The sequence below is a fragment of the Notolabrus celidotus genome, chromosome 5, assembly GCF_009762535.1.
Source record: "Notolabrus celidotus isolate fNotCel1 chromosome 5, fNotCel1.pri, whole genome shotgun sequence".
Lineage (NCBI taxonomy): Eukaryota > Metazoa > Chordata > Actinopteri > Labriformes > Labridae > Notolabrus > Notolabrus celidotus.
The window spans coordinates 19,774,612-19,795,967 of record NC_048276.1 but is presented as its reverse complement, the minus strand read 5'-3'; the positions used below and the strand labels follow the sequence as shown (position 1 = coordinate 19,795,967).

Here is a 21,356-nt window from a genome sequence, read left to right as displayed (position 1 = left end):
TAGAGCACCTTTCAAAACCAGGTTACAAAGTGCTTTACATGGGCTGCAAAATAAAACAGGCAGATCATAAAAACACACAAGTCAAGATAAAGACATAAAACATATTTTAAAAGACATAAAATTCCCCTAAAATAACTCTAAAGGAATAAAATGATTTCAAAAAATATTTGTTAAGGCGGTTAAAATGAAATAAAATTCAGAGAAAATCCGGGAAGGCTCTCATAAAAGTATGTTTTCAGAAGGATTTCAAAGAGCTCACTGACTCAGCAGACCTGATCTCCTCGGCAGATGGTTCTAGAGTGTTGGACCCCTCACTGCGAACGCCCTGTCCCTTTTGTTTTCATTTTAGTATTTGGAATGCACAGTAAACCTCTGCCCGATGATCTCAAAGTACGTGTCGGCTCATAGGGTATTAAAAGGTCTGCTATATAGCTTGGAGCAAGACCATGCAGGAAAATAGCAGCCCTGTAACTTTTTGATTCTTATAATACTTTGTGACATGATTTGAGCTTCCTAACATAGCATCAGTAAATTTGCATTCCTTTGTGGCAGAGATGTTTGGTAATGGATTGGCCACCAGAGGTACATACACGTGTGTTACATGAAAAGTCTGAATATAAAGCCCAGCAATTTAGTCCATATGTAAAATGCACAAAAAAGTAGGTGTTTTTATCAACATAAAACACATCCAGCTGCTTGTACTATGATGTCAAATATGATCTGAAAAAGTTGCAAAGAAGTCTAAAAATCTGGAGGATTTTTTTAATATAAAAGAGAAGCCGTCCTGGGAGTAAAACGAGTAAAACTGGATACAAGATTTATCAAGCAGAGGTTAATGAATGCTGATCAGAAAAAAAATGAACAGTAGCATATGCTGCTCTTTTTTTTTAACCCAGGTGTCCCTTCCTCACTATTGGTAGTTGTATTCTGTATTGAGTTTTTCTTGATGCCTCTTTTCTTTTCCAGCAGGAGCCCGGCCAAATGCCCCCAGCTGAGGCAGGTCCATCGTGGGGAGCCCAGACTGAGCTCTCTTCTAAACCAGCATGCTCGCAGGCCAGGCAACCTAAAGGTCAGACATTGTTTCCCTTTTTTATCTTCCTGTTTCCCCTCTCTTGATTTCAGTCCCTCTCCTATCTGAAAGATGCGGTGGCAGGATGAGATATCCCTCTGACACACCTCTGCTTTCTGTTGGCAAGTCTTTCACATGATGGTAGTCAGATTAGCACCTTGTGTAGGAGGGGAGGGGGAGGTGCGGGAGCTGCAGTGGTGAAGTGAGAGAGAGCCTGCTAAGCTGAGAACAGGCTTAACCCAAAGTGGCTTGTCATGACAGGAGGAAGTGACAGACATTAAAATAGTAACCTCGATTAGCCAGCAAACAAGCGGCCTAAAGAGCGGACCTGTGAGCTTCCCTCTTCCCCTACCGCCACGTCTTCTCTTTCTCTCTCTTCTTTTCTGCTCAGCCGTTGTTGCGATGACACAAGCTGCATTATCAATTTAGTAAATCTGACCATTCTTGTAGATGAGATGGGGCACGGTTAACAGCACACATGAATGTGTACATGTCCAGATAGAGGAAGGATGCAGGGAGAAGTTCAGTCCTATCTACTAGAATATCAGTGAGGATGTGAAAGTATGCTGCCTGTGACTCTTGCCACAGATCGGCTGATTCTCCCTAATAAGATAGAGAGCACGTCTCTTTTCTGCCGCTAAAAGTCTCACTGCAGCTCTCAGATTTGTTACTAAGTGTCAAACAGACAAAAGCTTTGAGCCACGGTGGTGTTGTGCCTTTTATCTCCTGTGCTTCAGGCCCAGTTCTATTTCAAAGTCTGTGTTGTGTGATCCGTGACTTGGCACCTATATTTATTTTGAAACTCTTTTTGAAGTTTGCTCATATGCTGTTTACAAATTTCCTCCAACCTTTGTTAAAGAGCGGCTTGAATGCTGCTCTCGCTGTGGCTTGTTGCTTTAGGTCATGAAGGAGTGCCCGTTTGTCAAACAGCTCACTAATCTAAGGATCAGTGGTTTAGCTTGATTACCTCTTTTAAGGACATGCCTGTGCTCTGCAAACGCTGTTCATAGCTGCTCTGCAGTTTGCAGGCAGGGGGGAGGGGCAGCTTGTTGCAAGCTCTGCATGACTTGTGTGCAAATATAGAAGTTGTGTGATATTGAATCGAACTGAGTTTGAATTTTCACACGGTCACAAAAGGAAAGAAGAAGATGAAGAAGGGGAAAAAAACGTTGCATGAAAGGAAAAGCTATTTGAAAGTAATTTGCAATCTTACTGAAAATTAATTATTATTATTTAGCTTTTATTTAATATTATTATTATCCTTTTCATTGGTTGTTGTATATTACTTTATCCATCTGTCTTGTTTTGGGTTTTTTTCTTCATTTGACTAACTGTATGTAATAAACTTGAAAAATGCAAAGAAAAAAAGAAAGGAAAAGCTTACAAAGAAGATGCATTAGGGGTTGCATTGTTGCCAATATCTCATATTCAGACATTTTACTACACCCGCAAATGCAAACATCTAACTCTGGAGACATCAGATTTATTTAATGTGATATTTAAATATTATTATGCCTACTCCTAAAGAATTTTTACTTTGTTAACATTCAGTGGGCAAAATCAGAAAACTATCTTAATCTTTGGTCACTCATAAAAAGGTGTCAAATGTAATTTTATACAACATATTAAAAGGCTCACTTGATGACTTACTGATGTTTATGTTTAAATGTATAAGAATGTATTTCTTGAGAAACACTTTCAAAGGGTAACTGATTTTATTATTATTTATTATTTATTATTTATTATTTATTATTTAAAAGGACCATGCATATTAATTAACACTTCTGAAATATGCCAGAATTAGCCAAAAGGCTAGTTTACATCCGTAGTCCATTGCCAGATGTTAAAAGGCTCTCTAAAAAGATCAAGATTAAACAAAGATAAAGAGTAGAGTAAAATAAGATCAAAATAAGAAGGGAGAGGAGAAACCTAAACACAAACTAACAAACAAACAAACAAACAAGGCAAGGCAACTTTATTTGTGTAGCGCATTTCTTACACCAGGGCAACTCAATGTGCTTTACATTAAAACATTAAAAGCATTGGAAACATTCAGACAAGCATAAAAGAACACAATTAAAATGACAAATATAATAAAACAGAAAAGAAAAGGAAAATTAGAAATATGTTAAAAATAAAATTAAGTTAAATTGAGTTAAAATAAGCTAAGATAGGAAGGCAGTGGCAAATAAAAAGGTCTTAGTCTTTGATTTAAAAGAGGTGAGAGTTGGAGCAGACCTGCAGCTTTCAGGGAGAACAAACAAAAAAGAGAAGAAAAGAAAAGTACAAATAGCACCACACGATTAAAATAACTAAAAGTTACATAAGGACATGATATGACAGTCTTTGAGAAAGTGTCCATGGACATAAAATACATGGAGCAAGATAATCAGGAAGCAGCAATGAGGAAATGTTAAGGAAGACACATGCAGACAAAACAGGACAACATTTAACAGTGCTGTACACATTTGCATCAGGCAGTGACTATCAATCATTGAACTAGCTGCATGCAATTCAAATGAGGCAACGTATAGATTGAGCAACAGATGAGAACGAGTATCTCCATGCAACAAAAAGGCAAAGCTTTAAAATTAAGGAATACAAATCAATCAACGCATTTTTATTTCCAAGCTGCTAAATCATTGCTGAAGTTATCTAGAAACACTTTACAGATAGAAAAGGTCAGCCAAGTGCAGACATTGTTTGAATTTCTCAATCCTGTATCAGAGGGTACAAATGGCATATTGAATATTGTACCTGTTTGTGTGTTTGTCTGCAGGGGGTGTCGATTCAGCAAAGATAAAAGCAGACAGCGACATTCGCATCTTTGTGGCCCTCTTCTCCTATGATCCCACCACTATGTCACCCAATCCTGATGCTGCTGAGGAAGAGCTGCCCTTTTCTGAAGGACAGATCATCAAAGTACGTCTCACAACAGCCTCAGACATGACTTTTATAACTTTAACAAACACACATTTTAAGGTTCAAGTGTGTGACACATGAATTACATTTTGTACTCTCCTCTGTTCAGGTGTTCGGAGATAAAGATCCAGACGGGTTCTACCGAGGGGAGTCTGCTGGTCGTCTGGGCTTTGTGCCGTGCAACATGGTGTCTGAGATCCAAGTGGAGGATGAGGAGACGCGGCAGCAGCTGCTGCAGCAGGGCTTCCTGTCCACAGCTGCCTCCATGGAGAAGATAGGTGTGTTGAACGACTCTAAGACTAAGTGCTTATCAAAAGCGTACAATTCGATGTGTTACTCACAAGATCACTGCTGTTTAAGTTTAAGTGATGAATGAAAATAGCAGCCAAAGTCTTGCAGAATCCAGACCAACAGTGTAATTTTTTAAATGTTATTCTCTTTGACTTATCCAGCATTGTAAACAGACATACTGTGACCTGTTGACAGTGCACTTCAGAACATTTATATGGATTCTTGTTCACTGTGTTGCCTTAAAGAGAATCTTAACCATCTACACATCCTCAGTTACTCACTACGTTTTCATGCAGGTGTCTAAAAACATAAACTTGAGTCAAAGTGTTTGCCTGTGGCGAGTCACACTTTGCTACTGTTTCCTGCTTTACACCCAGAGCGGTATACAAGATGGTTTAACCTTTTCACTTCCACGTGTTCTCACTGCTATGTCTGCTGCTCACTGGTTGTCTTTTTGGTTTTGTTTAATGGCTCTACACTGGCTTCTCATTGTCTTCTTTGTCTGGTCTGCTTCTCTCAAAAATATTCCATCTCTGTGTTTCTTTTTGGTTTCAATTTTTTTTTGGTTTTCCTTTCTAAAACTCCATAAAGGCACTCGCACACATGCACAGCTTCCGCGTCGCCCTGTCCCACCGCCGAAACCGAGACGATCCAAGAAAGGTGTGTCTCGCTGCAGATTGCGGCCTCTCACCTCCCTCCTTTATTCTCCTCTCTGGTTTGCTTCTCTTTCTTTAATTAAGCTTCTGCTCTTTCAGTTGCTGCTCTTCACTCAGACCAGAGGGGATATTTAGGTCAGCTGCTGTATTAATGAATTCTGACATTTTCCAAATATTAATAATAATGATATTCCCACTGTGAGCTGTGAGCAGTACTCTACAGCACTTTCACATTCTATTATACAAGCCTTTGGGAGAAACTTTGTATTTCAGGTCTTGAGGGCTCCACACGCTTCTCACAGATCATCCTTTGTGTGATTCAGATGTAAAGGCCTCTGCAGCAGCTTCATGAATGTTACAAAGCATATACATTAAGACTGAGCCAGTCCTGTCTGCTCTCATTGGATACTTATGTAATACATTGCAGACACAGCAGCAGAATTCAGCCTTATTTTGCAAATTAACTGATATAACTTTTGAAATAAAATTGGCACAATTCTGCTTCAGTGTCAAAAATGCATTACATGATCACTCAAAGTTCACTTGTTGAAGCATCTGTCCCCTCTGATCTCCATCTTTGACTGTGTGTGTGGGTGTTAACTGAGACATACTTTATCCTCAGACTGGACTATTCACATATCATTAAGTTATTGTGCGTATGCTTTTCCCTCCACACCTCCTCTCCAACAGTGGAGTCTGCAGCGCTCTGGGAGGAGAGTTTGGACTCCTCCAGCCAAGGTTCGTAGTTAGTGTTGGACCTTCTGTTTGCATCTGCATGACTATAGAGTGTCTCTTCAAAGTCTGCTGGAGGACGGCATGACTTTTACTCACAAACTGTGCATTAAGTTACCATCCTGTGACCTCATTGTTTTAATCCACCATATTCACATGGCTGCTGTTTTCCAGTGAAATCTGCTCGGGGTGGGAAGCTGAAATGCTGATGTAATGACTTATAAGAGATCTGACAATCATGCTTTCTGAATCAGCTTTCTTATTGATCAGCAAATAGAAGAGGAGGAGAAAATTCCCCAAATGTCAAACCAATGAGCTCCTGTGAGACTATACTTAGGCAAAGGCATAGATTCATTCTAAACAGAGCCGGCCCTAACTGACTTGGTGACCTAGGCAAGATTTTAACTGGTGCCCCTTGTATTGTAACCAACTCCAACAATCACATCACATATACACTTAAAGACAACTGACATCCAGCTTTATGTTTTACAGGTTTCCTTTCTTTTAATATAAAATAACCTCTAAAAGAACATTAATAAAATGGTAATAACACTGATATTTAGCAGGAAAATAATTATACAATTTCAAAATGCAGATGTAATAGTAGTAAAATGTATTCAGTCATTATATAACACAATCATTTTCACAGTGCAGACACTTTCAACAAAGCAACAGTCATGTAATAAGTGATGACTGAATAGGCAGACGCAAACTATGATTTAAGCTTAGCCTGTATTTTCTATCTAGTTAATCTAACAGCTTCCAAAGTGTAAGGAACAACAACAAAAACAAAGCAAAAAAAGTGAAGTTTTAAAAACCAAAAGTGAATCACAAGCTTTTAAATGTTTACTGGCATAATTCCGCAATTTATTTTTTTGAATATTTTATTTTGCTTTTCAAATTTAACTAGTTTACAGAAAATAGACTTATACAAAGGACATAAAGGAAGAGAAGGAAGCCTACTGTATGAGAAGAGTTAATATTACAGTCAAAATACAGGCAATAGGTAGTTCCAAAATAACGATTAAAATCAATAGAAAAAAAAAGAAATTACAAAAATAGACGAGAGACAGAAATGAATCTTCAAGACATTCTCAATATGATTTTGTTATACAGTGGCACAGTCAATCATGTGAGATGGCAAGTTTTCCATGTAGTCCAGATAGGGTTGCCATATCTTATAAAATGTTTTACTCCTATTTCTCAGGCTGTAAGTTATCTTCTCTAGCGGAACACATTTATTAATTTCAGAGAGCCAGAGTCCGACAGGAATGTCCACATTTGATTTCCATTTTAAGGCAGTGCATTTTTTTGGCAATGATCAGCAAGATTTGTATGAGCTTGATAGCATAGCTATCTTTGAAATTAAAATTAGTAAGGTTGCCCAGCAAACACATCTCTGAATCCAATGGAAGAATTTCATTATAAATGCTAGATATGGTATCACACACTCCCTTCCAAAACCGCTGAAGTTTAGAGCACTGCCAGGTAGAGTGCAGGATAATTCCGCAATTTAATCCAAAATTATATTAGATAAAACAATATTATTTATCCTATTATCTTCAAATTTTCTTCCTCACTCATTTAGCGGCGCCTGCTATGGATGGCTGGCGCCCCTAGCGTTTGCCTATATTGCCTACGCCACGGGCCGGCCCTGATTCTAAATTTATATGACCCCATTTGAGAAATGTCGACGTTACTCAACAGTAATGTTAACTAGGAAGTGTTTGATTAGTGGCCAATTAGTCATCAGTGTAGTTTAACTTGAAATTCAGTCAGAAGTTGCTCTGTAGTTAATGATCTGTGGTCTGTCCTGTTACTAAAGAATCAACAATGTTTCAGATTTAGTAAGAGATTATGTTTTTAATTAGAGAAGATGGCCACCATGTGACTATGGTCTAGCTGTGAATAACAACAGGGTTCATCTTCATTCATCCTCACCAGAGACTGTTTGATTATTCGGGGGAATACAGATGATTCTTTTTAAGTTCTTCATTCACCCAGTTGTGCATGTCAAGCAGTCCCTCCTCCTAACTCATCTTTTCATTTCACAGTTCATCCTTTTCTCATCTGATGATTTTCTTCCCCCCTCTCTTTGACTAACAGCTTTGCAAAGACTTTGATACAATCTCAACCCCCCCTGCATATGTTTGCTCTGATTGATCTTTGAAGATAACAATCTTAACTCTGGTTATTGTCACCTGATGTTTTATTTTCAAGTGTTTGTCTGCAGTGGTGTGACTCTACTTCAGTTGAGCATGTTGCTGAGTGAGTTCCCCGCGCAGACATGGCAAGCTGCATGCAGATGAGCTGACTGGAACTGCACAGAGGTGTCACTCCTTGAATTATCAGGATGTCATGTGACTTCATGTTTTTCCTCTCTCTGTTTGACTGACAGATCCCAGCCAGACTGCTGCCCCTGCTGTGGGAAACCCCACGCCAGGAGCTCGTAGGATGGTCGCCATCTTTGATTACGATCCACGGGAGAGCTCCCCCAACACTGACATCGAGGTCAGAAAGTAAACATGTGTTTTATGATGCAGTGTCACTTCTGTGGTCTCTTCGCTCATTTTCTCCCTGATTTCTTATCACTGGTTCAGGCTGAGCTGACCTTCAGTGCAGGAGACATCATACATGTTTTTGGAGACATGGATGAAGATGGTTTCTTCTACGTAAGCATTTTACAACATAACATCTACATTTCAGACTTCATTTGCAAAAACAGATAACTCCGTTTTTATAAATAAAAAAAAACATATTTCTTTTCAATATAGATTCCTGATAAAGTTACATTTTCAAAATATCTCTGATTAGTAAAGTCATTTTGACTTAGTCAAAGCCACCCAACCTCAGTTGATTGATCATAGCAAAAGCTAGTATTAGAAAAAAAAATGTTTTTTGAAACATTTTTTTAATATTTCAAACGTGAGTTCACTGGTTTTGCAAATGAACTCTTCATTTATAACATTGAATCAAATGAAATAAGACCTTATAGTCTCCTGATGGAAAATACATTGAAACTATACAAGAGCACAAAACATACAGTAGTAGAAAAACTAATCCAAAGCTAACAGGATGAAATATATGCATAAAGAATAAGAAGACATATTCTGTACAAATAAAATAAAGAGGTAAAGTGAAAAAAAGGAAGTTACTCTAATTTTATAGAATAAAATACAAATACACAAGGGGTTAAGGAAAGCAACAAGTTAAATATAGATAAGAAGGGTTGTAGTTTGATTTATATCCAGTTTACTGATGTCGACTTATTGAGTGGTACCAATAGAATAATGTGAAAACTACAAAAATGAAATTAAAAATGATATGTTGTAATCACTCACATATTTTATGGTTGTGTGTAAAATTGAAAACATTCTGTGATAGTGTTATTCAGTCTTTGGAAGATATTCTGTGTTACAAGATCCCCAGAGATCTCCGGATTGTGTATCTGGGCATGATCCCTAATGGTCTATGACGGTTTTGCTTTGTCACTTATCCCCAAAATATTCAGTCAATATTAAACCAATAAAAGCAGCAAAGTCATCTGTTTGAAAACCTGAAGCCTTCGAAGATAAAATATTTTAATTACTTGAGAAATCCGTGATATCGTTCATCTATTCCTGAGTAGAGGCATTATTTCAGATCCTATTTCTTTTTATTATTTGTCTCTGAAACTGGGTATGGCTTGATTTGTTACTGTATTCTTAGCTAATTAATTTCAGGATAAAGGTTAAATTATGTCTGAATGTGTCTTATTTCTCTTTCAGGGAGACTTAAATGGACAAAGAGGTTTAGTCCCCTCCAACTTCCTGCAGGCCATACCAGAGGAGGCTCCAGCAGAACCCCCCTCTGCTCCGCCTGCACCAGAACCCAAGAAAGAGCCACAGGTAGCTCAGGTTTTCTGTCTGTCCAGCATGCAGTACAGTACTGATCATAGTGTGGGGGCCACATCTTTCACTGTATGTCATTTCTAACACAACATTGGCATCAGAAAGTCTCTCTGCATTGTTTTCTGTTCTATTTATTTAACTCTGTCCTGTCACATTTCTTTTGCTCCACTATTTCCTGCATGGCCTTTTGCAGAAACAAAAACGAACTGTACACTTTGAGAATTGATCGTAAGTGTTTTTTTCATAGAAATATTAGCACTCAGTGTTTAAAATGATCTTCCTTTGTTCAGTCCACGCTTACACTCTTCCTCCTCGGTCACCCTCAGTGTGGTTCTGCACACCTTCTCTGAGTAGGATCAAGCATTTCCCTTCAGTTTATGGTTTTAGTTAACGGTTGTTAAAGAAGTTTAGATCTCATATCCACTGCCTCCTCCTTCCTGTGTGTTCTTGTGGTTCCCTTTTGTCATAAAGAAGATTAAGATATCTTATCATAGCCGTAGACTGAGCGACGTATTCATCATGCCTGTTCTAAAATCTGTACTTTTCCTCCAAAGGGGACCTGCTCATCATCCTCAGAGCCACCGGATCCTGGGCCCTCCCTACTCGATGAGACTCTGCCCCCTGAAACAGATCCTCCTTTCCCTGACTCAACAGAAAGCACAGATCTACCCCCCAAACTGGCAACCCTCACTTCAAGTATGTCAGACCCGGACCCAGCTCCAGGGCCAGCTCTCCCAGGTCCAGCTGCAGCTGAGGCCTGCTGCCCTTCATCACCCCTCCTCCCAGCAGACAACCCGACACAGACTGACTGCTCTGCTCAAGGCAAGAAGAAAAAAGGCTTCTTCTCCAAAGGCAAGAGGCTGTTCAAAAAGCTGGGATCCAGCAAGAAAGACTGAGTGGAGGCACCGGATTCCAAGTACTTGCGTCATATTGAAAGCACTTTTCTATCGTCACTGTAAGTCTCAGATGGTAGTCAGAGCAGTTAGCGGCTGTCAGATCTGATAATGCTTTAGATTTAAAACATTTGCCTTTGAGCACCTGCTAGACCTGTTAATTTTAGAGAATCTTAAACACAAAGACGCAGCTTACTACAACCCCAGAGCATGCATTAAAGCATGTTGAAGTGTGCAAACTCACCCATATATTACCTGAATACTTCCTAATTAATCAAGCATTTGCAAACTCTTAACTCAGTAGAGACTTTCATGCTTAATGAAGTATTAACTCCAGTGGATCAGGTTAATGTAGAGCAGTATGTCAGAGAAAGATATCAAACAGAAGACACGGCTAATGAAACATTAGCTTTAACGTTCATGTACTGGTGCCACTTTATTTACCCAAACATCTCTTCCTCTGGACTGAAAACAAATGCACTAACCATCCTGAGTGGATGTCTTTTTTAAGAATCTGTCCCCCCGTTCCTCTCATGTGTTCTCGTCTATAATGGTATTTATACAATACTTTGTACAGTTATTTATTTGTATCAGACTCCTGTCCTAATCATGGCCACATTGCATGAAGGGACATCAGGGCAGGAGGTTAGTCACGTAGAGCTGTCAGAGACAGTCATCATCATCCACTTTGATATGTTGAGTTAGATCTGATCTAGATTAGAGGTGAACAGAGGAGGCTGTGGAGCATACAGTTAATGTAAAGAATGTGAAGGCGTGACTGTGTTTAGGGTGTGAAAGTGTGACAGTTGAGTGTGTTTGTGTGTGTGTAGGTGAAGCCACCTAGTCCACTGGTGATACTGAAACAGAGGCCTTTTAGAGACTTAAATGGGAACTCTTGATGTTTGTGGCAGCCGTCACATCCGGCATGAGGACTCAATACGACATGTTTATAGGAGTGAGATACAGAGACCTGAGCTGGTGTAGTGTTAGGTGTTCTGCATGTTTTTCTGTCTGCAGATGAGACAGAAACTGATGATTATACAACTCAACTCAAACTTTATTGTCATTCATCTGGATAGCTTGTGTACAGCTGAACGAAATTTAGTTTCTCACATGGCAGGTGCAAAGCAGTGCAAGTGCAAATAAACGACAGACAAAAAATACACTGACAACAAAGACAGAATATAAAAACAAGACAAAACAACAACTCAAAATAATGATATTGTTGCTTCCTTAATTCATCTTCATTTGATGATAAGATTTGGACATTAAGTTACTAATTGAGGAGCATGTTGGACTGAATTTGGTGAGCAAGCTGTCAGCAACAACATGCGCCATTAGCAAATTGGCACAGCTAAAAGTATGCTAAGCTAGCTGTTAGCAGCACCTGTGTGCAATTTATCAATGGTAACACTAAGTCTCACTCGTTTGTTTTGATGCTCAGGGGCGTCGCCAGGAATTCTGGGCCATCCTGAAAAGATATCTGAGTGGGCCCCATCACCACAGCCATTCCTACATAATATAACATTGCTGCTATAATACTGGTTTATTTGCATTAAACTACCCTGGTTAACTGACTCAAGTCTAAGCTACATATCAATATTATTTATTTTTTACAATTTCTCCAAATATAACCGTACAATATTGACCTTCAGACTGCCCACCTCTGTAAATAAGATTATTTGAAGCCAAGTGACTTGTTGAATAACAAAAAGGGGGCATTATTTGGTATAATCGAACTTCATGAAGTCAAATAAAACTCTAAATACCTACAGTTTACTTTCAATCAGATTCAGCCACACTAGATGCTGTGAAAATACAACAGTTCCCCACTTTAGCAATGAGACGCGCCTCTCCCGGAGCCGAGAGACTCCCCTTTTTTCCAGAAAGGAATTCTGAATGTGTTTGTATTTATTCAGACAATATTAGTTATCTTATTGCAGTTATAACAAAACAAAAGAAAAGTGTAGTAGAAAAGACGTTTTATTTCAGGCCCATTAAGGGCCCCCCTCCCCACTTGGGCCCTTGGTAGTTAGTCCCACTTTTCCCCCCACTATGACGCCCCTGTTGATGCTCAAGAAAAGTTCATGCTAAGGGGGTTCTGTGTTTGTTTTCTATAATTCTTGATGGGATTCCTCATCTGTTGTTTATGATGGACATCAGAGAAAATGATGAGCTCATGATTGTTTTGGGTTCTTTTTGCTTGCAGCTTTTGCTAATTTATACTCCTGTTAAAATCCTGTGACAGTTAATATCATAGTTTAACTTTACGACCAAAGGACAAGAGTGAAGCAGTGTGGTCAAGCTTTTAGATTAATAACAGCAGTAATCATGCAGTGTGAAGGCCTTAGGGATTTTGACTGGTGTGTGTGTCGGGATGAGAGCTGGTTCTTTTTGAATGTAGCATGATGGATTTGTTTACACATAGTCACATAAGTAAAGAGGGAGAACACTCAGTAGAATGACATTAAACTGGTCAGTGTTTGGCTGTTAGACTCTGCAATAACTTTTCATGTTATTTTTCTTTTTGCCTCTGAGTGAAAAAATTCAACGTGTGGTGTGATGTGTGGAAATGATAAAAACAGGCTAAAAGCAGTGTAAGAACATCGATATCAGCCCATGCAGTGAAGTTGTGATACATGTTTTATCCACATGTTTACATCATCAAATTGTAGACTGTTTGAAAACACTAAATGTGACATCTCAGCGCAGTAATATAAAGCCGTTCTTCAGCTCTGGTGTGAGTGTGTGGACCCTGCGTTAGCACTCAGTTACGACTTGTGATACGGGCCACATAGATAACTTCTCAGGTGTTTTACTTGTGGTTTCTTATGAGTGCTGAGCCACCTGTTGACTCTGTCTGTAAAAACAAACAAACTGCAGAATATGCCAAAATCTTAGGTGCTTCACCTGTTACTATAGTAACAAGGGTCCAGCAGCATGGGGTACTGTCATAACAACAAGTTTAGGTTGAGACTAGTTTTCAGATTAGACTTCATTTCACAAATGTTACGTGACATCTTTTGAATAAGTCACATCTGCTGACACGAGCTGAGCTGGATTGTTTTCTGTACTGTCATTGGTTGATCTGTTAGTCAGTGTTAATAAAGGCAGCGTAATGATGCCAAGGATAAAAGACATGAGGCAGGTGGACAAAGACACTTTAGACGTGAAGTAGCCGGGACAGAGCAAGACTGAGGCTGTACTGTATATTTAATTTATTTCTTTTTTTTGTAAAAGGGGGAGTGAATGCTCAAAAAGTTGCCGAAATGTACAGCAAATATTCATACTCATATTGTATTTGACGGCCTTTAATGCACAAGTATTCCTCGACCTGATGTGTAGTGAGTAGGCGGCTCCGCTGTGGATTGATAGATCCATGTAGGTAGTGTTTTAGCTCAGCTCTTCATATTTAGCCTTACAAGAAGAAGAAGACCTTGTTTAGTCTTAATATGTTGTTTACAGGATGTTTATTGACTGCATGCATACCAATGTTATACCCATGTTCTGCCTTATTTATGTTTCTGTCATATTGATGTGGATCAGGCTGATTGGTCTGCAGTGTTTGAGCTGTGGGCGGTCAGCGCAGTGAGAGGAAGCAGTAGGAGACGTGTGTACATAATGAACAGTGTGGTGTTATATTTTCATACAGCGCGGGAAACCTCTTTCTTTTTTTCTTTTTTTTTGTTCCTGCATTCATTGAAACCTGTGTAAGATTTCCCTTTTTATATATTCATGTTTTTATCACCCTTTTGGAAGCTCATCTGTAAATATTTTGTTAATATTGTTTTTCAGATTTCTTTTTTTTTTTTGCATGTGCAGACATTGATGGTGGAGAACCAGTGCGTAAAGGTGTAGTACACAGAGGACACGTTGACTTGAAATGTGATGGTTTCTTTCAATATGGATCTTTTTACAGGAATAAAGTATGTCTATTTTCACAGAAAAAAACAAAGTTTGTGATGCTTTTTCTTATCCAGGAAAAGAGAAGTGAACACAAGATGCTTTTTCAATTCAATCTTTATTTAAAATCACACACAGTAGATCATACACACACAATTCTCTCTTCAGATGTTTTTTTAAAATGGAGGAAGAAGCTGTGATCTTTGCTCCTCGCCACACACCACCCATGTGAGCAGAATGGGGCGACACTGTGGGTGATGCGTGGCCTTGTGAGACAAAGCAGCTTCCTCCTTTTTCTAAGTGTGCACGCGCTCCTCGTCGGGCTCCTCTCGTCTTCCTGCAGAAAACAGTACACTCATCCATAAAGTAGGAAACACTACACTGTGGCGAGGAGTTTAGTAGTGCTTTCTACTTTATGGATGACTGCACTGTACATCCACCGCACCTCTTCTCTTCTGTCGTCTCCCACTTCTCTCTTCTTCTGCACCTGCAAATACACACCAACCCCCCCACCCAGACACATACAGCAAACTGAAACCTCCCAACGCTCTAACAGCCCAGAAAACACACACTTCCTGATTTGTCTTGAAACATTTGCATGCACAGTTTTACACACTTTGTTCAAAGTTCAGTGAACATTTTGTACAAGACAGAAATCCTCAGTGTGACTCCACCTGGAGGCAAACTGAACTCTTATTGAAGTTTTTGGGGCAAAAGTCGGAACCAAACTGTGCGAGAGGAAGCGCTATCATGAGGACGCCATCTTGGCAGCCATGAGTAAGCTTTTCTGTCAAAGCATAAGACCTTTTTTTTACACTTAAAGTCATGTAAAATAAAATCAAAGAAGTACAGATGTCAGATTTTTAACCAAATACAAACTAGAGTGAAGAAAAGCAAAGATGAAGGAAATACATGAAACAATAAAACAAGTGGGATTAACGTCAAAACTGCAAGTTTGGTTTTTAGTACATTCATTGTCCAAATGGAATCCTGAATTGAGCTGACCCGAAGTTAAATTAAGAAATGCAAAGTTAACAAAACAAATTTTAAAACTTTGTAATTATTATTAATTGAAAATAAGAAAAAACTCCCACCATCTTGTCTGAAATAAAGTCTAACATTAAATAGTTACTGTCGTCCATCATACTTTACCCAAACCTGGACCCTTTTTTCTCTCTTTGTAAGCGACGACCGTCCGGCAGCCTGGCAGGTGTCTTCTGTCCGTCCTGAGAGCGGATGAAGAATGAAGAAGAAGAAGAAGAAGTCGTCTCCTTTTGAACCCTCCACAGCCACGTGATGTAACCACAGGAAGAGGTCTAACAGTCACAGCCGCTCTTTTTTTCTCTTCTTCCGGCTTCACTCTGGGCCTTCTGAAAACGCTTCTTTAAAACGCTGACGAGACTGAGGAGCCAGTTTTGAACAAACCACACGGTTTTGTATTCACATAAACTATGAAGGATACAATTTAATGCTACGTACAAATAATAGAACACCACAGGTGTAATTATAACGTGTTTATTTTCAGAGTCGTGTGATGCTTGGACTGAATTGTTCTATCTCATCTTTGTTCGCTCCACTTTGAGACTTCACTGCTCGAGATGATGTCATTCCCATCAGGTCAATTTAAAATACATACAGATCATTGTACAGATTGACATTAGATTCATCTTAAACTGGATGTTAAATTGATTTTATTCAATAGTAAGGATACAATTAAACAGCTCCAATACAGAGCATGAAATCTTTATATCATGACACCTCATTTTCAGCTCATGTCTCTAGTTGGGCCACTACATATATAATTAGATGCAGAGGATTCCGCATGTTATAACAGTTTTACAACATATAAAATAAAGAACTAGTTTAATATTCTCAGTCATCCTGGCGTATTTTGAGTCCCCTTGTTCTCATCTGAGCATGAAGCAGCGTTCAGTGAACACGTAGACACAGGAAGGCTCAGTTGTGAATGAGTGCCTGATGAGTAAATCAGTTCCTGTGAGACGGTAGTCTGACTGATAATCGGATCTTCATTCTCTAGAAATAAAATATCTTCCATCTGAGTTCTCAGTCAGAGATGTTTTATCTTCTTGGACTGCAGCAGAGTCAAACAGCTCAGATGGTGTGATCATAGTAGACTACTGGAAGAACTCTGTGTTTGTGAGAAGAGAACGTTTGAACCGGTTTCAATGGAAATGAGCTGTCAAAAAATATCAGATCACAAGGTAATGTTACCCTGGAGAAGTGATTATCATACCAAACTCACATGCTCATGACAGCATTGCAGGTAGCTGGACTAGACTGCATATCAGCTTAATGAAAAGCTCTGAGCTTGAAAACTATGACCCTTTAATTTAAAAGATACCTTACAGGGATTTTATATTCCTGGATTATCGAGTTCAAAATAGAAACTGTTTGCAGGTGTAGTGACATTGATTACGGTTATATTTCTGTAGCTTTACTAACAGTAAAGGCTGTAAGTTTCAATTCCTCCTGAGTGTGAATCTCAAACTGGAGCCATGTGGTTTCCCATCATCCTACCTGCAGACCAGTACAATGTGTAGATGGTGAATTAAAGCCACACTGATGACGTTTGGAAAGGTGGAAACATCAGAATGTGAAACCACTGAAACATTTAACACGTACAGCACAATGTAAGAGCTGACTTTTGCAGTCATGAAAACAGATCAGTTCAATAGGAAACAGCTTCTGTCTCTTGTTTCTGTCACAGTCTGATCAGAGAGGTCAATGAAGCAGTGTTAGGGAAGAGCCTCAACAGAAACAAACGTGTCTGCCCATAACCAAATAGACAGAGTAAATCTACAATATTGATGACAAATAATCAGGTAGATTTATTACATAAATTACACACCTCTCTAATGTTGCAATGAAGCTGCTGAAATATCCTCACTGGGGCAATGACAGACCTTTTAAACGCTTTATAAAATGATAGTGTGTTATGAATAGACCTGCAGGGTATAAGTAAAATAAATTTACAATAGGAGTGCAGTTAGCTTCAGCTCACAGTTCTCATGTCTCTCTGTTGTTCTTCACGTTTTACACAACACTTGTGTTTGCAACATGTTTCTCCTGAATCTGTCAGGATTCTGTCTCTGATTTATCTGAGAGTGGCTGCCAGCTTTCTTAAACTTCATCATGATGCCTTAAAAATTATGTAAAAGCATGGCCACTATACTTAATCCTCCATACACCAGACAGCATGTAAGTATTTTGAGTGGGAATGTATTGCTGGTTTGTATTGGGAAAAAAATCTGACTTGTATGATGTTCTTAATGCGAATGCTTATATGATGAAATCGTGATGAATTAAGCAGCCCTAGATATAAACTACATTCTTGATACTCTATACCTCACATTTTCACTTCCTATTAATTTATTTTTGGTCCTCACAAATCAAGTTTAGCTCTGTTGTTTCTCCCTACATAGTTCTGTGCAATCTGACTCTCTCTCACTCTTTCCATGCAACAATGTAACCTTTACATGGCATGAATATATTGGACTGCATTGTCTACCTGTAGATTCAATCTGGTATGTCTCTATTTATAACATTATTTCTATACTTGCTTCCCTCTCATTTATGTTATTCTTTTCATTTTTAAAAAATGCTGAAAGCTCCAGTCCTCGCTCTGTGACCTTATCTGTGCGCTCTGTTCCCAAAGTGCATCTTGAAATAAGGAGTTCTAGGTTCGAGGATCTGGGTCTAGGGGGTCTGTCTCTTAAGATGTTTTTAAAAGTAGATTGAAGGTGTTGAAGGAAGATGCATCTGGTTGTTGATGCTTTGATTGGTGACTTTCTTTTACACTACCAGTCAAAAGTTTGGAAACACCTTCTCATTCAATGGTTTTTATTTATTTCAATTATTTGAAACACTGTAGATTAATACTGAAGACATCAAAACTATGAAAAAACACATACGGTATTATTTAGTTAACAAAAAAGTGTTAAACCAGAATATGTTTTATATTTTAGATTCTGTAAAGTAGCCCCCTTTTGCCTTGATGACAGCTTTGCACCCTCTTGGTATTCTCTCAGTCTGCTTCATGAAGTGGTCTCCTGGAATGGTTTCTAATGAACATGAGCCTTGTCAAGAGTTCATTTGTAGAATGACTTGCCTTCTTAATGTGTTTGAGACCATCAGTTGTGTTGTTCAGAGGGAGGGTTAGTACACAATGTATAGCCCTATTTGACTACTCTTGTAATCCATATTCCGTCAAAACCAGACTATTTCATAGTTTTGATGTCTTCAGTATTAAAATACAATGTCGAAATAATTAAAATAGATAAAAAACATTGAATGAGAAGGTGTGTCCAAAACTTTTGACTGGTAGTGTGTGTGATACAGGATATGATGACCTGTGTTCGTAGTTGCATGTCTATAACTTAAAGTTTGATGCTGCTGCCAGTCTCAACCAGGAAACTCTTGTAAAAGAGATTTTTAATCTCAATGAGGCCTTCCTGGTTGAATACATTTGAAATGAATGAATTGGGGCATTGTTTTATCATACAAGTTTTGGCATACAAGTCCCGACATTAAGACAAGACAAGATCCAGTCCCATCTTACAGGCAGGACAAGCTGATTGTATCTCTTCAAGTTTAAACTTAATCTGTAAATTTTTTTTTTAAAAAGTAAAACTTAGAATCAAGTGTTACCTAACACGTCAGGTTTTAAATCTGTGCTTCAGGTTTTGATTTGATCTCTCAGAGGTTCCTACTGAGGATTTGAAACTCAGACATGGATGTAGGCTCGGTGACGTCACTCAATGGTTTCTGGGGTTCAAAGCTTAACAATGGTGGTCGCCGTACTGGTAATGCTTACCAGACCTAACTATAGTCAAACTAAAAACAAACAAAGAGGTGGAGGTGAGGCAGGTTGTTCGGTCAACTCAGCCACACCCTTAATGCATAACTCTTTATTTGTAATACCTTAAACTGATGAGTAATATAAAGATCACCCTCGTACAGTGTGTACGGATAAAGAAATATCTATTCATTCATTTTGTTGTAAATAGGAGTCTTTTGAATATGGCGATATTGGGAATTCCTTCAATTTGCAGCCTGCATCAAGTGGCCACTCGAGGAACTGCAGTTTATTGCATTTCCACGTTGGTTTAATTTCTCTGCCAATGCCGCTTGATTGTAAACAGCACAGATGTGTGGAGCAAATATGTGACGTGACTCGGTCCTCCTGTGGGCAGTTTATGTGGCTTAATTAATCTCTGTGAATAGAACTATGACACAGTTATGATGCAAACCTGTAAAGGTGGGGAAGCCAGCTGGTGCTCTGATTCTGACACACACACACACACACACACACACATCTCATACTATGGATTCTGGGTAATAATCTATTCATTTATACTACAGGCAGAGGTCACTGATGTTTCTCTGCTTACAAATAAAACCGTCACAATAAAACGTTGTAAAGAATATATAGCATATGGTGTCTTTAAAAGCCACCCATATTTTGACCTTTGACCTTTCAATCTACTAACCCCTGCCCCGTATTTCTCTAATCCCAGCCCTCCTCAGCCTGCTGAGAAAGACCTCCACTGTGTGTGTGCGTGCATTCGTGCGTGCATGCGTGCGTGCGTGCGTGCGTGCGTGCGTGCGTGCGTGCGTGCGTGCGTGAGTGCGTGCATGTGTGTGTGTATGTGGTGAAGTGATCCTCTCTCCCTGCAGAGTGAACTGAAGCTGGGGCCTTCTGTTCCCCGTGCTGCCTCCTGTGATAGACGTTATCTGAGCTGGCAGCCTCTTCCCCTCCCTCCCCGCTCCATGAGCTCCTCCTGGGCTGCAGCCGGGTGTCGACACTGCCGTGACACCCGCAAGCTTAGACCCCCTTCCCTGGTCTGTTGGATCCACAGAGACCTGAGCTGCTGTAAACCGCAAAAGCAGATTTACTCAGGAACGGTAGGGTATATTTTGAGACTCTTGTACTCTCGTATCTATAACTGCTTTGCCCTATATTTTAGGGTGAAAGGTTCTTTTTTCAAACCATACCATATTGATCTGACTGTTATGGTAAAAGTAAAAAAAGATAACAATATGAAAAGAGAAACCAAGATGCTGTTGAAGGTTTAACCAGTGGTTGCCAACATTTTGCCCTGTTATCTTTCACAGAAAGCTGTCTTCGTCTCCTGATGTACATCTCTATAGTCTAGGCTAAATATAAATACACATTGCCAGTCTTACAGGTAAACTGTGCATTAATATCCCTTAAGAAGGACCAACTCATTCCAAAGTCTGACATCATTTAAAAGATTAAACCAAGTGAAATACTGGGGGGAAACCTGCAAGAAAATGACAGTATTTAAATCCTATTCCCCTGCAGCTGCTTATGAATCAGATAATAATAATACTGACTGACTCAAGTTTGACTTTTTCTATAGAGTTGATTTAGATACCTCTCACCTCTGTCGCAGGGCAGGTTTCAGACAGGCTGTCAGTCATGTTTTTTTTTTTTAAATGTAACATGTCAAAGATTTATTGTGATTTGCATGTTTATCATTTCAAATGAGAAAATAAGGGAATTACTTTGTTCTAAACAAAGTAACTTACACATTGTTCTACTTACACATGTACAGGAAAAGATCAGCAGAAATTAGATGTACTTCCTTTTCCACAGGGGGCGCCAGATTCGACACAAACTGAGTGTGCTTCACAGGAGCTTTAACTCATAAATGATCATAAAACTGTTAAAAGTTTAAAAATTTTGCAGGACAGTCGATACACATGTAAAAAGGTTTATTCACATTTTTTTGGTCTTTATTTTCTGTTGTGTTCTTTAAAGAAATGGAGAGTAATAATCAAAATATTCTCCATGTCTCCATCAGAAAGTAACATTTTGTCACTCAACAGGACGACATGAAATCCTTAACTTTAGCAATGTGCTGGATTTAGTTCCTCTGGTTGATTGGTATTAAGAATGAATTATGGGGGGCGCTGGTGGCCTAGCGGTCCAAGCGCCCCAAATACAGAAGCTACA

At 39.1% G+C, this 21,356-nt stretch overlaps 1 protein-coding gene across 1 annotated transcript in view; it reads left to right on the top strand.

Annotated features, from left to right (window-relative positions):
- Nucleotides 1-11,995, top strand: part of LOC117813225 (RIMS-binding protein 2) — a 77,867-nt gene extending 65,872 nt beyond the window's left edge. The window contains 7 exon segments of the mRNA XM_034684349.1: nt 970-1,069; nt 3,849-3,991; nt 4,101-4,269; nt 8,069-8,181; nt 8,271-8,342; nt 9,438-9,557; nt 10,115-11,995. Coding sequence (XP_034540240.1) covers nt 970-1,069; nt 3,849-3,991; nt 4,101-4,269; nt 8,069-8,181; nt 8,271-8,342; nt 9,438-9,557; nt 10,115-10,456 — 1,059 coding nt within the window. The 3' untranslated portion in view covers nt 10,457-11,995.
- The last annotated feature ends 9,361 nt before the right edge of the window (nt 11,996-21,356 follow it).